This window comes from Mytilus edulis, chromosome 7 (genome assembly GCF_963676685.1).
Source record: "Mytilus edulis chromosome 7, xbMytEdul2.2, whole genome shotgun sequence".
Classification (NCBI taxonomy): Eukaryota; Metazoa; Mollusca; class Bivalvia; order Mytilida; family Mytilidae; genus Mytilus; species Mytilus edulis.
The window spans coordinates 61,789,692-61,815,763 of record NC_092350.1 but is presented as its reverse complement, the minus strand read 5'-3'; the positions used below and the strand labels follow the sequence as shown (position 1 = coordinate 61,815,763).

The window sequence follows — 26,072 nt, the reverse complement described above, 5'->3', positions numbered from 1 at the left end:
CTATATTGAATACCCATTGATGGCCTTCGTCTGTTCGGTTTCCTGGTTGTTGTCTCTTTTAAACATTCTATACTTACAGTTTCAATATTATTTATTTGCATTGATAGGTAAAACTGTAATTGATTCATATTCAATTTGTCAAGAAATGCGTTTTTATATGTTTTAAATATGTTCTATTGCATTCCTGTATAGTACAAAATGTAAACGCTTATCTAAACGTTTCTAAATAACATTTGATGATTGTTCTGTGATTTCAATCATTTTCATTTGGGCTTGTCGTTTTTTAAACTATACAATGACAACAACATAAACTCAACAATTAAGGAATAAAATCCATCAAGAAACGTAGGATAAACCCAGTAAAAAAGTGCGTCGCCTTTGATGGTATAAGAGTCCATAAAAACAGAACGGGATACCTAATAGGACAGGTATAATATAACCGTGATGCCCATTAATGATATAAGTTTTATATCTTGACATTGTCTGTATGCCTTTATGTATTTCTTTGATACATATAACGTGGTTCTTTATTTATACATCCCGTCATTGTGGTTTTGTGCCAATCTTTGCTAACATCATGGAGATATTTGTTTTTATTTTCATACGAGTGAGAGATAGCTAGCTATAAGACCAGATTGAATCCACCGTTTTCTATTTTAGAAAATGCCTGTACCAGGTCAGTAATAGGACATTTGTTGTCCATCCGTTTGATGTGTTTCAGCTTTTGATTTTGATATTTAATAAGGGACTTTTGTTATGAGTTTTTCTCGGAGTTCAGTATTTTTTTTTTTTTTTTACTTTTTACAATCACAATCATTAAAGGGTATGTCATGATTGACACAGTTTTTGATAACAAATATTTATGTGATTCGATAGCTCATAAATATGGCCATACTAACACTGAATTTAAAAAGACAAAATGGAAATATTTATCTATACAAATATCCAAACACAGATATAACAGATTGTTTTATAACGTTAAGGCAATATAATGATGAGACATTTCTTCAATAAATTTAAAGTGTATGTATTTATTTTTTTTATTATAAAGATTGATACATACAAATGTAAACAAGCAATGGGTTGTGATAGAGTACCTGTCAAAAGTAACATTATATACTTTTTTTAAGTATAGCTTGATATGCAATATAAAAAGTGACACTAAAATTAGTTATTTGAAACATTGTGTACAATAAAAACAATATTGTGGCTAATTAATATTGGATAATATGTATCAAATATATATAGGCTCCTGACATCAGCCAAATAACGAACATGGTTGTACATGGGCCCTTAACCTTTCTCTAACCTTATTTATAATAGAAGAAAAAATACATAACTTTGTATTAATATGTTTAAATCGAAAGATCGGTTAAAGACAAAGTAAGCAGCTTAAAAACAAACAATAGACAACAAACAACAAAATAAGTGTACTTTCAGTAAGTGAAATCTAATTAAAGTCAGCTGAATCTAATAGATGTATCAAAATCTCCTTGACATATGTATCAATCAATACACATCCAACGGATCGAGTGTAATGACGTCATAGGCACTCTGAAAATCGTTCGAGCTTGCGCAATCCAAAATATAAGTTAGGAACATCGACAGGGTGTAGGACAATGAGCTACCGTAACTTATAATATATATATATCAATGTGTATTAAGTTTGTTTTTAATTCCCTAAAAAAATATAATATGGTACATATAGTACTGTTATTCGTGGGGTACCAATTTTCATGGTTTTCGTGGATAGCTTTATTCAAGAATTTAAGAGTTCATTGAAATATTACAACTGTTGTCTAGATGGGCTGATCCCAATGAAGGTATGACTACATCGATACGTGCATTGTTGAATTTCATATAGAAAATACATCGAATACAAGCAAAAACACTATATGACTTTTATCAAAATCTTCAGAGCAGATTTAAGCGATTTAATTCTAAAAGCAACCTAAATTGTCCGACTATGTACCTGTCACCATTAAACTCTGATTAAAGTTATACTTTTGATCAATGAGAGTCGGATTTCGGTTGTTAATATGCATAATACATGTGCTCAAAACTCTCACAGGGAAAAAAATGTTGGGTTGGCTTTTTCAAGTTCAAATTTAAAGCTATTTCACAATTCAAAGTATATTTGTAGGACTTTTTATTGCAACCGTTTTCTTTATGCGACATGTGTTTGGCCCAATTTAAACCTCTTTTGATCTGTTGGGTTTACGTATACAACATTTAAAATGTTTACCGACAATTTGCAATCTTGGCTTATATCCGAAAGGAATTATTTTATCAAATATTTAATGAATGTTGTCATTTATGAAAGACGAAGCAGTTAGTGACAATGAACATCCTAGTTTGCAATGTTCATTAAATCATTGTAAAACAACAGATAATTATTTTCAAGAAAGCGTTTTCTTTAAGTGATATGTGTATGGTCCAAAAAACACCTTTAATAATCATTGATCTGTTGATCTCAAGGAAAATATTGTTTTCACTTCTGATTTTACGAATGCAACATTTAAAGTGTTTACTTTGCAATATCCTTCAACCGAAACAATTGGTAAGCATAGCTTACACCCAAAAGCAATTATTTTATTAAATATTTAATGACTATTATCTGTATCGCAAAATTAATGAAAGACTAATAAGTAAGTAAAACTGAACACCTTATTTTGCAATGTCACATAAATCAAAAATATAATTGCCAAAGAAACATTGATTCTCTCGTCGAACTTTTTTGATAAAGTGTCCCAATTTGATAAATTTACGACACATTTGATTATTTGTATGCTGTCAAAAAAAATGCGTTATCACCATAAAACATCAACCATGTTTGCCATATTAACATAATTAACAAAATGATATATATTTGCTGAATATGTACGATTTAACTTTTTAAACTGCACCAAAATCAATTAACACACAAGAGTAGGAATTAATGGTACAACGTACCAGTTATAGTCCCACTGGAATAACTGTTAAAGACAACTTACAATAATTTCAATCAATCGTTTTTTAAACAAACGAAATATATAGTTTGATCCATGTCTTTGTTTTAAAATTAGTATCGGAAGAGCTGTCACTGATGTTTTGTAGTTTGCTCAATGTAAATGAACTACAATTTAACTTGACGATATTTTATGGAAAATGTTCAGTCATTTTTTCACTGAGTGTTATTATAGGTTGAATAAACCTATGGGCACACCAACGCTAATTTCCTATCTTTCAAGCTTTCGAAAAAGGTCTTTTATTAAAACAAAACATAATTTCAGGGTTACTACTATTTTAAACAAATTGTTTTCTATCTTAGTCAACATTAAAAGGTCGATTTTTCTGTATTTACAGTTTTGTCACTTGTATATTAAAAACTTATTTCATCATATAGACTTGGAATCCTTGTATGTGCTGAACTCCCTCACACATAACGGTGTAGCTGTCATACATGTTATACAAACTGCACTTTCCTGTTTCTGTGGAAATTACGAACACTTTACAGTCGTCAGATAATTTGCAATACCGTGCACATTCAATTTTACTTCTTGATGTCAGGACTTGGTTGGCAGGTGCTGTTAATATCGTGTTATTGGAGACTAATTTGAGCTGAATGTGCCCTGGTTTTAACGGTAGGTATCCTGTGAAAACAACATTTACAAAATTCAATTCAATACTTCTATAAAGTTTTCACATATAAAAAATAAGAGTGTTAACTATGTAATTTGTTTGCTACACAAACCTTCAATTTTCCATCAACTAATGGAATTACAAAATTTAGCTCTTTTTTACATTCTTGCATCTTTTGTTGGAATTAAAACCAATTGTTGTCATCAATATAGAAAAGAAGGGCAAAATGTTTATGCCAGTTTACAATCACTGAATATAATAAAAAGCCTCTTTTGGATTTCGTAGTGATAAAAGGATGAACATCGTACTAGCATTAGCATATTTGTTATCATAATTTTCTTGTCAGATTAGCATGACACCTTCAACTTGTTGACACCTCAAGTTGTTGTTTTATTAAAGTTATTCTGAATCGATTCGTGGTGTTTTTGTGATTTGATTTGTTTGTTCAGAGCGAACATCTGAGCTCCAAAAGAGAGGTGAAACATGTGAAATATATGAAAGTTACATATAAACAGACAAAAACAACATGGCAAAAAAAATAGTTCAAAAACGCCTCATAGAAAAAATAAAACACTGCGTAAGACGAACCCCACAAAACACCTAATGATGTCAGGTATACTGGAAAGTTAAGCAGATTCGGTTCTATCTGTAGCACTACTCGTGTTACGTTAAACATTGGAAAATGATCAAAATTGTCAGATAAATATCAATAATAGCAACTATTCCAGTTTCTGTTTACTAGGTGAAACATAAACGAACAAGAATACAAACAATGTATATGAGTTAACCAATCATATGTTGCATAGTTTTTCTCTGTTTGTCAATTTTTTCCCTCGGTTTTAGTTTGAAACCCATCTATTTCCTCTCACTTGATAACTTAGTGTTTGTTTAACATGTATGACAGCCAGCTACACCGTTAACGTTGTGTTTTCGTTGTGTCGTTTGTTTCCTCTTATTTTTGAGTGTGAATTCACATTACTATAAGACGTGTCACGGTACTGATCTATCCAAACTTCATGTATATGGTTTTGATGTAAAATTTGTTATTCTCATAGGATTTGTCTAATGCTTAGACCGTTTCTGTGTGTGTGTTACATTTTAATGTTGTGTCGTTGTTCTCCTCTTATATTTAATGCGTTTCCCTCAGTTTTAGTTTTTTACCCCGATTTTGTTTTTTATCCATGGATTTATGAGTTTTGAACAGGGGTATACTACTGTTGCCTTTATTTAGTTGATCAGCAGTATGCTACTGATGCTTTTTCTTAAACATGTTAAAGTATGCATGTATATTCACGAATCAGTATACAAACCTGTTTCATACACTGATAACCTCCATCCACCCCCACACATCTGTTCAGAATCACCTAGACACTCCCGATTACAATCATAATCCTGGATGTACCAATCGTGTACATCTTCAGGGCCGAATTGATAAGGGTCATCACCACACCAACATTCCCTATGACTCTGAAAATAATTAAAATCTGTATTTTCGGTTCTAGTGAACAGTATGATGTCTATATAGAACCAGAAAGTTAATGATAACAAAGATTTTGTCTGTAATCCCACTGTTGATTTTTATCAGGACTACACATTTGTATTGACTAGTTCCCTTTTTGCTTTCATGACCAAATATATAATTCAAATTTTGAACTGATGTCTTATTGTCATACTCGTTTGCCACATATTCCATTGTGTATTCGTAAAGAGGCTGTTTACTGGAAAAAATGTATGGTCCGAAAACACAGTTATTTCATAGTGCATTTCTTTTGGATAATAAATGGAAATTATAAATAAAACACCTGCGCTAGCTCAATAATGTTTTTACAGTGTGTTGTCCTACTTTTGGAACAAGTTTTAACAAAATAATAGAAACTTCATCGGCTCTAACTCGAAATATGGACAATTTTATGTTAAAGGGGTCTTGAAATCTTTTGACAGCTTCCGAAATGCTGATTGTTAACCTTTTTTAGCTGGACCAAATCACTACTTTATTTTATAATTCATGAATCTTTTTTTTTTACAGTGTAATTTTATCCCCTATTTGATATTTGAGACATAAAAAATTAAAAATTAAATTTGGAAGGGTTTTAAAAAAAAATGACAAGTAACACACTGTCCACACTTTGGACTCGTCGGCAACGAAAATCAAAGGATGATAACTGTGTACTCGGACCCTCTAGACAGGTAAATATCTTGACGCAAAGACACAACTGAAAAACATACCGATACATCCTTATTTTCCTTTGTCAAAATCAACTATATTTGTCAAGAGTGCCCATTTGAAAAGAAATAAAAAGTATATGGAATATATATTCATCCATGGCTTTTTTCTTTACAAAGTGTTTTAGGCAAATTAATTAAAGGAGTATGTACCCATAAGTTGATGCATTGTTCATGTCGATTTTTTTTATAGAAAATACGCAGCCTTTCAGCTTGAACTCTAATATTTGATAACTTGGTTCTTGCAAGACAGAGAATTATTGCGTACATTGCTTGCAATGATTTCCTTAAAACGAATTTATACATTTAAATAATGGTTATAACAAATATAAATATGGACAATTTCAAATATTCCTTTTAGGATGTACAAGACTCATGTGACTCATTACAAGGATTTCTGAATTTAAAAGTTGTAAGGACTTTTCGTTAACAATAAACTCTGTACATCATACTTAATCTAGTGAGTAATCTATATTCGAATGTTTATAACAACACTATATTCATAAAAGTCTGTGGATGTTCTGCAACAATTAAGGTTTAATCTGCCACATTATCCTTGTTTCTATCAAATGCAATGAAACTATATACATTATATCATGCTTCCGAAAATACCGGTTGGGAGGTATACCAATTTCCAGAACCGTAGGGCTGTGCTGTTTTTTTTAAATTGCAGTTCACATGGCTACAGAAATAAACCTTAAGTAGCACGACATTTATTTCGTTTTTTGTCTTCAAAAACGATGAGAAAAAGTTATCATTTTTTGAAATTTTAAAACTTCTTTTGTCATTTTTAAAATGACAGGAATGTATTCAGTATCACATAAGACACACAATAAGCCTCAAAAAGTATACCTCTAAATACAGGTGAATCCTTTTGAATCTGCTTTAAATGTATCATTATCAGACTTTATTAAAACAAAGACATATTGCTTTTGTGTATATTTGAACCAATAACGTTTTAAATCAACGTTTTAATTCAAATCACGGAAACTGATGGCCCATCATAGGCTGTTTTAAAAAATTGAGAATGGAAATGGGGAATGTGCCAAAGAGACAACAACCCGACCATAGAAAAAACAACAGCAGAAGGTCACCAACAGGTCTTCAATGTAGCGAAAAATTCCCACACCCGGAGGCGTCCTTCAGCTGGCCCCTAAACAAATATATACTAGTTCAGTGATAATGAACGCCATACTAATTTCCAAATTGTACACAAGAAACTAAAATTAAAATAATACAAGACTAACAAAGGCCAGAGGCTCCTGACTTGGGACAGGCGCAAAAATGCGGCGGGGTTAAACATGTTTGTGAGATCTTAACCCTCCCCCTGTACTTCTAGCCAATGTAGAAAAGTAAACGCATAACAATACGCACATTAAAACTCAGTTCAAGAGAAGTCCGAGTCTGATGTGAAACATACAATGCAAACAAATTTTGAATGCAACTGTTTTAAAACACTTTAATGATCATGCTTATTAAATGTATGTCCTTAGTTATGAAAAACACCTTTTTTTAAATTATATTTCTGTTTATATTTTTTTTTTAATAGCCTTTACTACCTTTACTACTCAATAACATCAATTCGACAATTTTCAATAAACTATATTAAAAATTCAACCAACCGCGAAAGGAAGAAAAAAATCTGAAATGTGTTTTTAGTTAGTGCTAGCCGTTACATTGTTCTTGTCCTTTATTATTGAAGTACATTTTGAAAGTAATTTTGCTTTATTCAAATTATTTTTGAATGTGTTTGTAAGTCAATTAATGAATATACATGTTATCATTTGTTGCTTCCGTGGTTTTTCTAGGATACCACTTGCAAGGTGTTAAATGTATTTACACACTATTACAACCATACCTGTGTTCCAGAGTACATATAACCCTGCTCTTTGCAGTAAAGGAAACACAAGTTGTTTTCCATATCTGGGGGTAATGTTTCGTCATTCAACAAATATACATGTGGTAACAGTCTTGTATATGTATCAACGAAACATCCAACATACTCATTGCTACCTGTTCAAAAGACACTGGAATATCTTAAAATACAGATTTTTGTAAATAATGTAAGAAAATATAAATAACTGCATGTGTTGCATACCGTAGAGGTGAAATGCTGGTCAAACATGTAATATACTTTTCAAGGAAAAAGAGGAATGTATTTTTATATATGTATCTTTGAAATTTACAAGAAAACAAAATGAATACAATACTACTCAACCCCTAGTTTTTGTATGGTTGTTTAAAATATCTTGCAGCTGTTTTCATGTTGAAAATAATATCATAACGGGTTTCAAATATTATCATTATACATCAAATATTTTTGAAAAAAGGAACTCACCAATAACTTGTACTTGACACTGAAAAAGAAAAAGTTATAATACAAAAGAATGTACTTTCTTTTTTTACATCTATTAATTGAATATGCTTAAGATTGAATGACTATTAGAATATATAGAAATAAAAAATCTGCAAAGCATGAACAAGCAATCTAAGATTCATGGACGACAAACCTCATTTTAATTTTATTATATGATTCAGTAGCTTTTAAGTAAAATACAATCTGAATTCATGCTGGTATAGTCTAGCGGATATCAGAATAATTGATCACTTGATGGTAAAAGCATGAAACTTGGCATAATGATAGTTTAAGGAGTATAGACAAAATTGAGATATTGGCCACGAAAAAAAAACAATATGGCCGCCAAATACAAGATGGCCGACATAAGTATAAAGTCATTGACTTGATGGAAGTCTTCCAATTGTAATGAGTCCAGAATATATCACAAACTTAAGGAAATACAATTAAGATATGTCAGTTATTATTTTTTTAAACCTAATAATATAGAAATCATAAAAATGGCGTTCAATGAGTTTGTCAGTATTAGTATGTTTACACCATCATTGTGTGATAGAAAGTTATCAAATCTGTAAAACTGATCATTTGATATTGACAAAGGCCTACAATGTATCATTAATACCTGGATGCATATATTATATTTTCAAATGACGGCTATGTTCAATTTAAAATTCAAAATTTGATGAAAACCGCTCTTCAAATTCTAAGATAACCTCATCATCCCTCAAAACATCGTTGTATTAGCAGTAAGCGTTTGTCAATAGACGATAAAGTGTGCACGCTGTAACTTGGTGTGCTCTACGTGTTTTTGTAACATGAGGACCCTTTAGGAATGAATCAGCTGTACCTTGTGATGTAACCTGTGCATTTACTAAAACACAATTCCATTAACTTTCTTCAAGCCGCCAACTAGCAAGATCTTTAAACTCAGCCATTTCTATGTGTAAGCCACTGAACATAATAATAAAGTTTTCCTACTATACATCTGAGGCCAGTTCCATTGTATTCATTTTTCTACTGTACAAAAGGGGTGTGTCAAAGGCAACAACTGGAGTTTTCCCTGGATTAATCTTTCTTACACCGCTACGAATAATGTTTTATTATTACTACATATTTTGCTTGCTCCTGAAACAGAGGTAGAAGGGCAGACACTGGTGGTAATTTTTTTCCCATCTAACAGTACTGCTGCATGATAGGCGGACCATGACATATTTGTACCCACTTTAGCCTGAACACTTGAATTTTCTGCAACATGTTTCCGCCATTTGAATTCTCCTTTTAATGCAGATGGGAATAAAGACATATGATTGAAATTTCTTATTCAACTAATGGGATATCTGGTTCACTCGATCTAATGGAGGATTTTAATAACTATCTGGTAAAAAAATAACTCTTTTTGACTGGCATATCAATACAGGTTCAGATTGGTCAAATGTTTGAACAACGCCTTAAACATCCTCTGAAATATGTTTGAGTAAAGATATATCTGTATCATGAAATAATCTTGTTGACGATATACTGCTTGGATTGTGGTCAATGTTGTCTACAGCAGATGAACTAAATACAGGTTTTAATAGGTTGGCAGGGCAAACAATACCTCATTGGCCATGGAAGTAGAAAATGTTAACACTTGGTCGAAATTAGTCAAAGTTTGAAGAAAGTACATGTATCTACTGGATCACGTTTTCTAGTCCCACAGTGGATCAGGTTTCAAATAAGCACAATCTGAGTTTCATGTGACAGTTTCTTTTTACAACTACATGTATACATCAGAAGATATGCTATTATTAATGTAGACTGAGAATATGAACGATCAATGATGATGGGTCCAAACTGTATCATAATGACCAAAGAAAGCAAAGACTAGGGTACAGAAGCTTCCTGACATTCCTATGGAAAGGTTCCTTTAAATTCCGAATTTAATTCGAAAAAATCTTTACGAACAAACGTAGCTGCTTTTGATATGTTGACAAACTTATTATCCAAGTCTTCTAGAAAGTAAAATAACAAAAATACTGAACTCCGAGGAAAATTCAAAACGAAAAGTCCCTAAACAAACGACAAAATCAAATGATAAAACTAATCAAACAAATGGACAACAACTGTCATATTCCTGACTTGGTAAACTGTACAGACATTCTCAAATGTAGAAAATGGTGGCTTGAACCGACTCTCTTCAAAGCAGGACCAGTGTCATCTTTTAAATGAGAATGTTTGCACGGCCTTGTTTGTAAGGATCTAAGTCAGGGAAATTAGATACAATTCTGTCTTTAAGTCAACAACTATTAACTCGAAATTGAACATCAGCACCTAGACGTGTTATTCTTTCCATATAAAGTTCCACAGATCTGACAACTTGTAAACAGGTATGGTCTCATCGCATGACCTTGTTTTATTTATAAAAGAGACTAGTTCTGAAAATGCAATACCATGGATTAGCCTTTCCTTCTTAGATTCGACAATATCATATTTCATTTCAATTAGAGATGCTCGATTATATAAGGAACCTTAACATTTAGAGTGGTACTTTGCTTCTGTGGAATTAGATCACAAACGCTTTACTTTGCAAGTAACAACGTGTCATTTAATTTAATACTCATCTCTCGTACGTGTATCTTGACCAAACGTTGAGGACTCATGAAAGGCTTCTTGCTAATTTTCATTACACAAGAAGCCCACAGACGGGTTACTGATGGACTGAACGGAAAAGCTATGTCTAGTTTTCTTTTTAGATGTTGTTGCTTAATCATCTATTCTCTCTTATGATGTCCTTTTTTCTGTTCTATTCGGCTTTTTCTTGTTGAGTTTTTAAGTTGCAAGATTTGTGCCAACGTACTTTTTGGTTAATGAAAGACAGTGTTATTCAAGATCCCTCATCTAAGTTTTCAGTGGACACATAAATGCCTTCAAGCATCAATCGTATTTCATTTCATGAAATTTCTAAATAATGTCAGCTGGACTATATAAAAGGACCAATTATAACAATTTTGTTTGGATTCTTTTGACTTTTGGCGGCCATTTTGAATTTGTCGGACATATGGAATTATTTTTTATTGTTCCATATTGAAAAAGATAAATAAGCACCATAACTAACAAAATGTAAAGTTTTGTGCATTTATATTCAAACGATCAATTCTACCATTAATCATACCTGCCAACTGTCACTATTTGCGGGGGATTCTCCCATGAAGGCTCCAAAATGGAAATTTAGAAAACAATTTTGTCTACACATTTAAACAAAACAATCAATTTTACAATGGCAATAGGCTTGTAAAAGTATGAAAAGAAAAAATACAACAACATTATAATATATTTTGAAGGCCCCCTTGAAAGTTTTGTTGGACTATAAGAGCCATCTTGCACGTTAAACCCCCATGGACATTTTGAAATTTGGCAGGTATCCCATTTTTTTTACTCTGCCTCATGACTGTCGGCGGCTATTTTGAAGTTGGTGACCATTGTTGGCCAATATTTTGTATGGCTCCATAACCCAAAATGTTTATAAGCATCATAATTACATGTAACACTGTGCAAAGCTTCATGCTTTTACAATAAAGTGATCAATTCTAACAATTTTTTTACTCTATCTTTTAATTTATTGCGGCCATTTTGAATTTGCAGCCATTATGGAATTATTTTTATTGTTCCATATTTGGAAAAAGATTAATTATCATCATGACTAGCAATCTGTTAAGTGTTGTGCATTTATATCCAAATGATCAGTTTTACCATTTTTTTTGGACTCTGCCTCATGACTGTTGGCGGCCATTTTGAATTCTTTTTTTAAAGCTTCATATCCAAAAATATTTATATGCATCATAACTAACACTGTTCAAAGTTTCATGCTTTTACCACAAAGTGATCAATTGTCCCAAAATACGAGACTTAGCTAACTGTTGAAGGACGTTCGGTGACATAAATTTGTTGAATTTTACATCATGTGGTCTCTTGTAGATAGTTGTCTCATTGGCAATCATACCAAATTTGATTCCTTTTCATTCATCCTCACATTTTCACAAAACTATAAAACCTCGTCGTTAGGGTTTACGTAAATGAAAGAAATATTTACTTTATTCATAGATAAATAACAAATAAAAATGCACGATATTTAACTGATCATGTCAATGTTTTTCGGAGTGGGAGAGGGGGAGGATATTCCCTCTCTTTTTTAAATCCATGTTTCGTGGTGTTTAGCGCTGAGCCAATATATTCTGTAATAGTAGTCGTCGAAAACACTTAAAACTGATATCGGAACTGTCTAACAAAAAGTTGAAACGCACATTTTTTGTATCGTGTAATCAATTTAGTATCATAGCATACATGGTAGCAACAATTCTGCACCACTTGCTCATTCCAATAATCAATGTCTCTTCGATAATATTTGAGGGATAATTTGATTACAAAAATCATATTCAAAGTATGATGATATATAACACACACGAAGAACTATACACCTAAATGGACAAAAAAAGAATAGCTACTGTCGGACATGGAACCCGAGTTTTGCATTAAAAATATATATTCCTTAATCTAAAATAATTTTCAAACTTATATTAAAGCAATTTTACAACACTCAGTATGTTTATGCCAGGCTCGTGATACCTTTGAGGACTATCATTACACAGACAGAGGCATATACATAATACCATACTTCCCTTTTCACACCATTCACGACATGTAACATATTTACATAAATACCCTTTAAAATATGTGTGTATATTGTGTCAATACCGGGAGTCTTTTGATTCATTCGGTTTGTTGCGCTGAGTAAATTCAAAAGTAAAAGCCACCTTTAAAAGCCATGTTTCAGGCAACATGATTAGAAAAAAAATCCTGTATTTAATAACTGCAGCTGTAATATTCCTGTTTTATTGAGCAGGTTCGCTTGTTTGGATTTTGTAAAAAAAAAGTTTTATAACATATAGATTAAAAGACCATTCTTCAAAATCTGGTGATTTCATTGATATTTTTTTATAGCTTTTTGAATGTGGATATAATCATTTTACGCCAAATTTTACATGATATGTATATAGAAAACCAAAATTGTCAGACTTTCAAACTTTATCTCTATGCTGAGTGCTATAAACATTTTAAAGTTAACTTTTTAATATTGCAAAAAATACGTTTTGTGTTTTTAAACATAAAGGTAGTCGGTTGTGTGCACTCGCAATAAAATATAAGAATATTTATATATTAATCAGACTTAAATAATATTACCTTTAATGATTCCGTAGAATAAACACACATCAAAAGGCCAAACAGCTTTATAACCATGATACTTGTCACTTATTCAATAGGATGTACCTACTTTAGACTTAAACAGCTCCTTTAAACAAAATAAAGGTAATGTTATATATTAAATACGTATGTCCCAAGGTGTCAAAAGCTGCTGGTTTATAGTTTCATAACGTTTCTCCTCATCTCAAATGTCGTAAAATTTTATTCACCTTGCCTAAACACACAAAATATTTATGTAACCACAAGATAAATTAATAGACCAATGTCTATATTGATGATCTATTTTGGAGATGAGCATCCAAAAAGAATACATTTTGAACAATAATTTATAGAAGTTCGCATTTCCTATTTCACACAATTAAAAAGGAAACTTTGGAGATTTAAATTTAATTTAAAAGCATAAAACTGTTCGATCATTTGAACAAATATTTGGATAGATGCAATGTAAAAGTTTGTATTATACTAACGAATTCTGATAGAATTGTTAAAACAAGATGTGTATCGGAAATTGATTCAATGCATCATTTATATCAATGTCATATCATATTGACATTTTTAATGTTCTCATTATTTGTGTTAGGGAATTGTCAACTTTATTGTTTGGTAAAATTTCATTTTATATTGACATAATTATGTTAATGTTCTCTTTATTTGTGTTAGTGAATTGTAAACCTTATTGTTTGGTAAGGTTTTTGGTAATATCCTTTTGACGTATTTGTGAATCAAACCATCGTGTTATTGTCATTTTTTCTATTCCTGTCTTTCATTCATGCACATGTGTTTTGTCTAAAGAAGTTTTTAAGCCATTTTGTTTGGTTTTTAAAGATTAAGATAATGCTTTTATATTTAGAGCTGTACCCAAATTCTTGATATTTTGACCTATAATAAAATGGAGAATAGTATGTCAAAGAGACAACAACATGACCAAAGAGCAGACAACAGCTGAAGGCCTCCAATGGGTCTTCAACGCAGCCAGAAATCCCGCACCCGGTGGTGGTCCTCAGCTGGTCCCTTAAATAAAACTGTATACTATAACCGTGAAAATGGACCTAACACTAAACTCCGACCATGTCTGTTTCTTTTACTTATATATGGCTATCAACGTAAGGAATTGTATGTGTCTGCCATACAATTAAGTGCATGCGCGATCTCTAAAATCAAGTTTAATCAACCATGTTCTACACAATGAAAGCCAGTTCCATGAAAGTAATATGTTCTCCATTTGTTATATCTGTTGAGAGCTTTTGATTTTGCCATTGGAACTTTCCGTGTTGTACTTTCCTTGGATTTCAATATTTCTTGTTAATTTACTTTTTATGTAATAACTGGTTCTTATAATATTATTGTAACGATTGTTATATCTCAATCAGAAAATATAGAATCGTGTAAAAAGCCGGCAGGTCAATTTTTTATTTAACAAACTTTTATTGTCTGTCCTTTAAAACTACTTTTAAGGTAGCACAATACAAAGATTTGTTTACTTCCAATCACTAACCTTTAAAATGATGTAACTTCCGTATGAATGCATAAAAATAATAAAAGAGGTATGGCATGTTTGTATAGATAGATAAAAGATAAATCTTTTAAATGAATGCAATATAATTATTTTGCAATTATTATGTATCTAGTGGCAACATTTAGGTCAGTTCACTTGAATAGATTTAGCTCTATCATCTCTTTAACTATACATAAAATTTTAACAAAATAAATCTAAATCAACACATCATGGGCTTCAAAAGGGTGTCTCAAATTGTCCCTTTGGTATTCCATTCTCTCATAAATCTCTACGTAGTGGAAACATTCTAACCACATGCAAGGAGATAATGTTTGATTAGGTGAAAATTTGGTTGTTAGAAACAACATGTAACAAAATCAACTCTCTAGGAAAACCTATGCAGAAGCTAATTTCAATTAAAAGTAGAAATTTGGTGAAAAATATTTTAGACACAGTTAACATTATATTTGGTTACATAATTGTTGCATAATACTAACATTGCAATAATTTGAAAGAATAATCATCTGTTAGCTATCCATAACTACCGTTTTTATAAATTTTCAAGCATTATTAAGAAAGTTAGAGCATTTTAAAACTTAGGAGTTGGAGTTATAAAATCTTTGTATTGTGCTACCTTAAGCATGGATTTACCAAACTACAAGGTTTTTATATTTCAAATTATGAATGGTTAATCATTTAGACGAGTCTTCTTTAAAGTTGTAGACAATGTTCTATTTCTTATTTCAGATATTTTCATACGATCTTGTAATTTGTATTATATATACAGTATTGTTGCTTAAGATGAATATTGTGCCATTGTCGCTTTCAAAGTATGTATTTTAATTGCAATGCTCTAAAATGTTTTATTTAAAACACTTTGAAAAATATTCAATTACGATTTTTTTTTAATTAAGGGTCTAATAAAAGCAACATCAGTATATAACTGTTCAAAAGTCATCATTCAATTGAGAAAAAACAAACACGGGTTAAAATTAAAACCGATTGAAGCCCATCAAATATAAGAGGAAAACAACGGAAAAACAGAAACACTGACGTGCAAACAAAATCAAATACCAACATACATAGACAATGACTATTTGATAACAACTGTAATTGTTAAATTGATCAGATTCGGTTATCTACTATCTACCAGTGTTGTCCCTTTATATACACAAAGTACAATTGAATAAGTCATATCTCTTTAAATTAAAGAACTAGATCAATATATTCAAACTTCAACGTTTTTGAAATGTAACGTAATTTGAGGAAATATACGTTTAAAAAGACAATGGTTGAATGTTTCCTAAAATTATAAACAGATTTTCAAATCAATCTTTTTTACATACATGTAGTTGGTACATTACATATGAAAAAGAAGTTCGGTGAATTACAGCTTTACCAAAATGTTTCTCTGTTTAGTTGGGAAAAAAGTAATATCACAAAAATCGATTGTCAATCAAGAAAATTGCTAACGAGTCATGATAGCTATGTATAACCGCTAATTTTGTTATTTTCTTTTTTTTTATATCTATAATACCTTTCTAGATAAAAATTTGGAAATACAAATGTTTCATCAAACGTAAACACACATTTTAAGATAGTTCGAGTATGTAAACTAAAAAAGATCAGGATAGTTTTCAGCTCAAAATTTCGAATGTACAACAAATTACAGAAAACAAACTTAAACAAGTGAGAAATAAGTTGATTTAAACTAGCTGTTAGTAACTTCGATTACTCTTAAAACGTACCAGTGTCTCATTCTTGTGGTGATGCGTAACAACCCTGCAACATGTGCAATGTCCACTAGTTTTGTTTTTTGAATGTGCTCTTGTAATATCCATTTAGTGACGTCTTTTCATTGATAGTTATAATTTGTTCCTATATTTCATTGTATAACACTGTCCCAGGATAGGGAACGATTGGCGCCGTCAAAGTAGTTAAATCAACATTATGTATGTGCCTGTTTTAAGTCAGGATTCTGTCATTTGTCGTTTGTTGCTATGTTTCATATTTTATTTCGTTCATTATTCTGGCTTGATATGTGTTAAATTTGTTATTTCGGGGCCTTCACTTCTCACTATGTGGTGTAGGTTTTGATTTCTGTAGGAAAACCTACTCTGACTTTTAATTGTTTATTTTTATTTTCTGCGGTCTCTTGTGTAGAGTTGTCTGATGATATCATATCTTATATTAAGTCTCACTTTTCATCTTTAAGTCGTTTCAAACGTTTTGATATTGGTAATTAAATGAGTACGTTATTAATTTTTTAAGAGTTGTCACACATGTGGAGTTAAAAAAAACTTACGGAAGATATCAGAACAAGCGTGCCAAGTATATGAGAGTGATCCCCTTTTATTTCACATGGAATTCATATTCACACTTTGGTTTGTTTGAAGATTTATTGAAACATTCATACAGGAAAATTACATTCTCACATCATAGAATGTTTATTTCCAGTAAAGTTATCCAAATGCTGTTCACTTCATTTCCGGCATTTTGACACCGCAAATGGAAATAACTTGGATCCTGATAATTTAATTTTTTTAATGTCGCCACAAAAGATTTAGTCATTTATAAAAATAAAATTGACGCAACATAATGTGCATTGATCTTTTTAAAACTTCCCTTATGTGTTCTATGAATGATAATGAATATCGAGATTCTGTTTTGACAATGAATTTTGTATATGGTATAGACAAGGTTGTATTATGTGTCAAATAAGGTATTTTTTAATAGATAAGGATATATTTGAAAAAGAAACAGCTACTACATGAAAGTTTATGTCTTTACCAACAAAAAAGAAATGTATTTTATTTTGTTGGTGTACGCTGTTTTTGGATGTATAAGTTGAAAATTCGCAAACAATATTTGAATGTCTCACGTTACCATGGTAACCCGGTGTGGTTCAGAGCCTGTTTCGAACCAAGTACAAATACAGCTTATATTTAAATATCCTTAAAAGTTATTGTTTTCATCCTGCAATTAATTCCGTTAATTGTTTGTGCTTTAAAAGACTGATTACCTACTTTAAATGCATTTATTGTTTTTATTTAAAATATCTTGAGGCCTGCGAAACAATATTTAAGTCAAACAATCAGTTCGCAGACAATTTCGAGGACCAGTTACCGTAACTTTTTGTCAGTATAATCATTTATCTCCTGTACGTGAGAACATTTGAACCTATCCGTTGACAAGGAAAGTGGTAACCAAAAATACTCTAATATTTCAATTGGTCAGTATTTAATATTGGCAAAATTTTCGAGAAAATGACTTTTTACGGCGTCCGATTTCGTACGAGATTTGACGATACCGAGGACAAGTTACCGTCAGCACCGAAATTGTTACAAATCTCTTATCAAAGGTTGTCAGATAACTTTAAACACGGTCTCAAACTATTCTAACAAAATGTATAGCATTGATTTTTTACATTTAATGTTATGAATCATTTTGGAGATAAGCAGATATTTTTTATCGTTAAAGCGTCGTCTTCGTTACGCAGGAGTTGTTTCTCTTTTCTTACCTCGTAGAAATGCCTCATTTTAATTAACCGCCCTTTGTGATGCTTGTCCGTTAAAAAAAATGACATTGCGCGGAAAAATACAAATGACAGTAACTGGTAACTGGTCGTCGATCAGTAGTTGTCAACAATACCTACATAGCTCAAAGTAATTATTAATCTATTCTAACATAACAACTAATTTCAACAGTAAAATTCGCTTACACAAAATTGTCCAATTTGAAACAAAAATGCATGAGTTGTCCTATGCTTCGGAATTTTTTACCATGCTGAAATTAAGATTATCTGTACGGTTCATTTTGTGTTACAAAAGTATACATTCAAGTTTTAATCTCGACTATTGGCGCCATAGAAAAAGGAGTAAATCCTGCTGTGCATGTTTGTTTGTTAGCAGAAAATAGGATTATTTTTTAATGCTCTAAATGAATGCTTGGAAACAAACAGAACGTAAATTAATCTATAGTTCATTGAAATATGACTGTAAAAACACATTATGAGGTCCCATAGGTTCTTAAACGTAGTCCGGCAGTGGTACAAGATTTACTGTACAGATACAGCCTAGCGATATATGTTTGGCTGTGTTAGTATGACAAGACACATAATTGCAGGATGAAATAACATAAACAGTACCAGCATTTCTGCACCAGATGCGAATTCGATATATCTACTTTTTGATCATCAAAGAATTTTTGGAAATAACAGACTGTATATTTTACCTGTGCTTGTGAAGATACATGTTTTCAGATACAGAAACTGTTTATTCTTTCTATATGAGAATGATGTAAACTATTACACATTTCTCCTTTCTTCCCTTTTGAAAAAAGTACTAACTAATGTGTATATATAAACATGTGTTACGTTTTAACATTATTATGTTTAATATACAGAAGAAGACATATTCATTGAGCACTTCTGACATCTTTATTTTCATAACACTTGACATTTAATAGAACCAATCTTGTAGGTGTCGAATAAACTAATCGAACACAAATACTAATCATTTGCAAAAACCTCAACAAAAATGTCAAAACATGTCTCGACCTTTTCCTAAAAAAGATCACCAGAATGTACAAGACCTTGCTAATAAATACTCTGTATCAACTTCCAAAAGAAAACAGGATGATAAAATTTTGTATTGTCGTCTCTAATTTTTGCTGATGTGCGTTGTCTATATAGCTTGTTGTGCTTCCTTGTTACATATTTATTTATTTTTATAGTGATTAAGATTATCACACAATGTTGACGGCTCTATTTCTAGTTATGATATCTTTACCTTTTATGTCAGTTTGTTTTCTTGACACATCGATTACAATGTCATGAAATTTGAGGTTGAGTTAGCTATTACACCAGGTTCAATCAACCATTTTCTCAAAGAGAAATGTATGTACCAAGCCAATACTATCACAGTTGTTATCCAATCGTTTGATTTCGTGCGCTTTTGATTCTGCCCTTTGATTAGGAACTTTCCATCTTTAATTTCCCATGAAGTTTAGTATTTTTGTGATTTTACTTTTTACCAACAACAGGGAATCTAAAGGCTTTGACATGAATGACACACTTATTGAGACATTTATTTATTTGATTCGATAGCTAATTAAATTGACCACACTGAATTTGAAGAAAAAAACTGGAACTAACTATCCATAAAAATATTCAAATACAGAAAAGAATGTGTTTATTGAATTAAAGTTGATGCAATAAAATGAAGAGAATTTTCTTCAAACAATTATTACTTATTATAAATATTGGAACATAAAAAAGTTGACAAATATAAACAAGCACTTAGATGTGATAAAGTATCTGTCAAAAGAAGTAATATACTTTTTGTAAATCTTACTTGACATGCAATATTAAAGTGACACGGAGTCATTTATTGAAAATATGTTGTTCTCTTTCAATTCAAATACTATTCTGGATAACATAGAATAATATATATCAAATGTCTACATGGTTCTGATATGTGACAGGCACATTAATACAACCTCCCCTAACCAAAAGGACAACATAAGAACAACATATAGAACTGAGTAGTCATTTGGTTACATTAAAATAGAAAGATACAATAATTACAGCTTACATTAAAAATAATATACATCAAACACCAAACTATCAGTATTATGAATAACGGAAAGCCAATTCAGAGTCATTTCAATATAATAAATAGATCATTACCTCTCAGACATCAGTATCAGTCATTAAACGTCCAACGGATTTATTGTAATGACTTCATAAACAGTCCGCGAATCTTATGGTCTTTTGTAATGTCAAAATGTAAGTCAGCAACATCGACAGTTTGTTAGATAATTAGTTCCTGTAATTTTCGATGTATAGCAATATATATTTACAAAATTTAGTTTTGTTTGATCTTTTTAAAATCTAAATTCATATTAATACAAAAATCATGAATATAACAGTATTTGCAAAAAATGTTATAACTGTGGCTTATCAATAATCTTTAGGAATAAGTTTATTCATAGAATTATTTTACCTGGATCGTTCCTTTATTTACGGGCTTAAATAACATAAACGTAAACAACATGATGACACATTCAGTTTGTTAAATTACATTTACCAGTAGAGCCACATTTTTTGAAACTATGACATAATATAGAATGGTTTTAAATTAGTTTCTGGTAACGAAATCCCAAGCTTGATAATTTACCAGTATCACATTACTTAAAATCATTGAAATATAAAACGCAACTACAGACATGGCTAATGCTAGCAAGTTGTTAAATAAGCACATCGTAGGAAAGGTCCACAAGGGGGACAATATATTCGAGAATGGAAAATCGATTCTTTTGTCGAATATTTTTGGATATAGTTATTTCATTCGGCAAATATATCGGTACAATCAAACTATTCTTGAATATTTACAGCAAAATTGTCATCGGAAGTGATATGTGTTTTTAAATTTTTAATCAAATATCATTCAGACGGATCTTTTATTCGTTTTCCATTCGTTCCTTTGATATAGTTCAGGAGTGAATATTGTAATGTAATGTCGTTTAAGATATACATTTTCTTAAAATACTTGTTTTATTCTGATATTCGACAAAATACACAAAGTTATGTTTAAAAAGTGTAATGATTATTTGCAATTATTGTTGACTATTCTTAAAATTAAAAAAATGTACGATAAATCTGATTATATGAATGCATTATCAACATGAAACATATTTCGATATACACATAATTTACAAAATTTAATGATTTCTTTTTCTTAAACTACGCCAAAATCAATAAACAGATGTCAATATAATGGATTTCCATATGACTGTCATACAAGTGAGATGATTGGCTAGCTTTGAAACCCGATTAAATCACAATTTTTTACAAAGGAAAATGCCTGTACCAAGTCAGGAATATGACAGTTGTTATCAATTCGTTTGATGTGTGTGATCTTATGATGAGCGATTTGTATCGCAGTTCAGTGTTTTTGTGAATTGACGTTTGTTTTAAATTAAAGGTTTTTATTTACTTTTAAAACAGAAAAAAGAAAACAAATTGTTTGCAGACATTTGTTTGTGTCATACTATAAATTAAGAAAATGTAAACCCGAAAAAATAATGGTTGGCTAATTCTGCACTTAGCGTTAGTCAAAATAGCTGCAAAACTAGACTTTATTATTCAATCAGTTCAAGGACGCTTATTTTTCTTTTCTTTTTTTGATTAAGTTAACCAAATTTGGGTTAATAACAGTTTTAAATAAAATAGTTTGATATATTAGTCAAAGATATTTACACGTTAGTGTCAACATGTGCCGGATTACACTTTTACAATATTGAATGGTAAATTGATGTCATTTATTTATTTATAGGTCTTTTCTTCACCAGCATATTCTAAACTTATTTCATCATATAAACTTGGAATCCCTGTACGGACTGAACTCCCTCACACATAATGGTGTAGCTGTTATACAAACTGCACTGTCCTATTTCTGTGGACATTACGAACACTTTACAGTCGTCATATAATTTGCAATACCGTGCACATTCAATTTTACTTCTTGATGTTAGGACTTGGTTGGCCGGTGCTGTAAGTATCGTGTTATTTGAGACTAATTTGAGCTTGATTTGTCCTTGTGTATGAGGTAAGTATCCTAAAAACAAAATGTTTAAAGAATGAACACTTTATCAATCAATGCACAGATCAAATATTATAGATTAAGCGCTGTTAAACTTTGTTAATGGTCAGTTAACGGGTGTTTTTGTTAGTGAACCCTTAATTATGATAGCCGGTTTAGGCCATTTCGCGTTTTCGTGTTTTTGCCTTTCATATTCTATAGGACGAAAACGCGTAACGCGAAATTGCGAAGTCAAAAACGCAAAAAAAACGAAAACGCGAAAAGTCGAAGTCGAAAACGGAAATCCCGAAATATTTTTTACTTTCCGAAATCCCCATTTCGCGTTTTCGCGATTTCGCGATTTCGCGTTTTCGCTTTTCGCGATTTCGAGTTTTCGCGATTTCGTCTTTCCGCCTTTTTTTCGATATACAGGTTATTATAACAAAACATTTTAAAGTTATTGTTCAGTCAACAAAGAATGTAAAGGAATTGTCTAATTTATGAAAATATAAGTACGTCACAGATATGAAATTTACATGACAATCATTTGAATGACTTATACTTTGTAGTCTGGTCTCCAATTATATTTTAAATGTTATGTTATAATAACATGTATATCGCGAAAACGCGAAAAGGTGAAATCGCGAAAACGTAAAAACCCGAAAACGCGAAATCGCCAAAAGGTGACAGTCAAAAAGGCATAAACGTGAAATCTCAAAGTCGAAAAGGCGAAAACGAGAAAACGCAAAAACACGAAATCGGAAAGAAATAAAATCGTGTTTTGAGCCACAAGGATTAACATTGTTCTGAATATTAAGAATAACCTTAATTTTATTCTTTTCTGAAAACCAAGACACTTTAACCTTGTTGACGCCTCCAATTTTGTTCTTTTCTTTAGTTCATCAGTGTTTTTCTTAGGCATTTTATAAATAAATGCATGCGATGTCAACATCTGTAAACGAACGGTATTTGTATTTTATCGAATGTGTTCTATTTATTTAGAATGATTGCAATTATTTCTGTTTCTATTCACCAAACTAGGTTAAGCAAAAGAAATTGAGTAAAAACCACGTACTTGCAATATCTTATTATGAATTAATCATGTATAAGTATGTTACACTAATATACAACCTATAACCACAATATATTAGGTCGGAACAAGAAAGAAAACGGATACACAAATTTGATTGAAATATGGATTTTGTTTAGACCACGAGACGCCTCATTATATAGAGTTTCAAAAGTATATAATCAAGATAAATTGATGAAGGAATTATATTATGTTTTATATAATGATTTGTGATCCAAGTAGGCTACCGATGGTGATAATTGTCGAATGTTAGCAACAAGAAGCACTACCAAATTCCACGTAAAAGGTGATCGTCACTTTTCTTCATTTTAAAAGCATGTATTGTCTGCATTCGGTTGCCAAAGCTAGAATCCTTTTTTCTCAATTTTAGAAAAGAATGTATATTATACATGCAGGGTACTAATTTCTGAGAAATATTAAGACTCTTTTTATTTCAGTCTTTTTTCTCAGTTGCACCATATTTAAAAAACAAATTAAAGGATGTTATACATGTTTTACACTATCAACTTCCAAATTAATCGTTCAAAACTTTTCACCCATCTTCACGATTTTATCGCATTACCTGTTTTATATATTGATAACCTCCATCCACCACCACATATCTGTTCAGAATCACCAAGACACTTCTTATTACAATCATAATCCATGATGTACAAATAGCTTACATCTTCAGGGCCGTACCAATAAGGGTCATCACCACAATGACATGCCTCACCGTTCTAAAATAAAATTGAATCTGTATTTTAGGTTCTGATCAACAGTATATAAATCTATATTTAACAAGAACATTTATTTATGAAAACGACAATTTTGTCAGTTAATTCAAAATGAATTTTGAACGGAAATACTGACAAAATGAAGTTCCAGATATGTGTTTATCGATTCCTTGATTTCCCTTTACAAATGAAAATTTCAAATGCAAATAGATATATAATGGATGTTTTAATATTGACTCTACGATTCCTATCCAAAGCCGTTTTATATGGTTTTCAATTTATTCCTACTTCAATTTATTAAGCTGTCTCGAGTAAAGTGTCGTTCCAACAAGCCTTCCCCTTCATTGATATTGCCAAAATATAAAACTGTTGTACATTTTTTATACTGTTGATATAGTCTACAGATTGCATGTCTAAATGTACAGGGCTATTATACTTATAATAATAATAATAATAATAATTATAATAAAAATAATAATAATAATAATGTATTTAAAGAGAGTAACCCAATTTTCAATAAGGCTTTCTACCTACAATGCTTACAATATGGATAAAACATAGTTAATCTACTATTACACACATGTAAACGAAAGACGTATCTAAAGTAATAAAACAACAACAACAAAAACACCTATGGTATACATTGTGGCTTAACTTATAAATTTAACAATTTTAAAAATACAATGACTTGTAAGAGTTTTTGAATGCAGATATACTTTTTGGTATTTTAATTTCACTGAATAGTGAATTCCACAATTTTGGACCACCAAAAGAAAAACTTGATTTGTATAGCTTTGTATTTGATTTAGGGACAATAAAATTATCTGATGATAAAAGTGGACTATTGTATGATTGTTTACTACTTGTAGGCACAATAAGATTTGATAAATATTTTGGTGCCAGTTAGTGTTTTGATTTATACATTAATAATGACTTGTGGTTGAATATTTATTAAGTAACAGGAATAATTCCAGATTCCTTAAATAGTTGAATATATGGTTTACGAATATCGTGTTCGTTTTAAATAATTGTAGCTGCCTTTTTTGCAATTTAAGTCAACTGCCAACTAAAAACGTGTTACAGTTTCTCCATACTGAACAACAGTAATCCAAATGTGGAAGAAAATACGCATTGTAAAATAGAATTCGTGCATTGTGATTTCTTGATTTCTTTTAAATAAAGCTATTGAATTTATAACGATTGCCAGGATATTGGTGAACTATGGGATAAGTTGACAGGGCTTTTTCGATACTCGTTTATCGTCTTTTGTGCATACAAAGCTGGATATCTCACTATTGACAAACAAATAAAACAGAAGATGGTATACTTGCCACTGAGACAACTCACCACAAGAGCTCAAACAATACAGAAACTAACAACTAAGATTCACCGTGCTGCCTTCGACAATAAACTAAACCCATACCGCATAGTCAGCTATAAATGGCCCCGAAATTAAAAATGTAAAACAATTCAAACTAGAAAACTAACGGCCTACTTTATGTACAAAAATGAAAGAAAAACAAATATGTAACACATCTATAAACGAAAACCACTGAATTACAGGCTCCTGACTTGGTGCATCAGATTCATACAGAATGTAGCGGGGTTTAACATGTTAGCGGGATCCCAACCCTCCCTCTCATCTGGGAGAGTGATGTAAAATTACAACGTAGGAACGAACTATGAAAATCAGTTGAAAAAGGCTTAACTCGTCAGATGGATACAAAAAGAAATACTACACAGATTGGAC

General features: G+C 31.1%; 1 protein-coding gene across 1 annotated transcript; it reads right to left on the bottom strand.

Annotated features, from left to right (window-relative positions):
• Positions 1–3,369: 3,369 nt before the first annotated feature.
• Positions 3,370–24,253, bottom strand: LOC139483303 (uncharacterized). Its single transcript, XM_071267333.1, has 4 exons — positions 24,169–24,253; positions 7,703–7,857; positions 4,932–5,088; positions 3,370–3,632 (listed from the first exon to the last, which is right to left on the bottom strand). The coding sequence occupies exons 1-4, from the start codon at positions 24,251–24,253 to the stop codon at positions 3,370–3,372; spliced, it is 660 nt and encodes a 219-aa protein (XP_071123434.1).
• Positions 24,254–26,072: the final 1,819 nt, after the last annotated feature.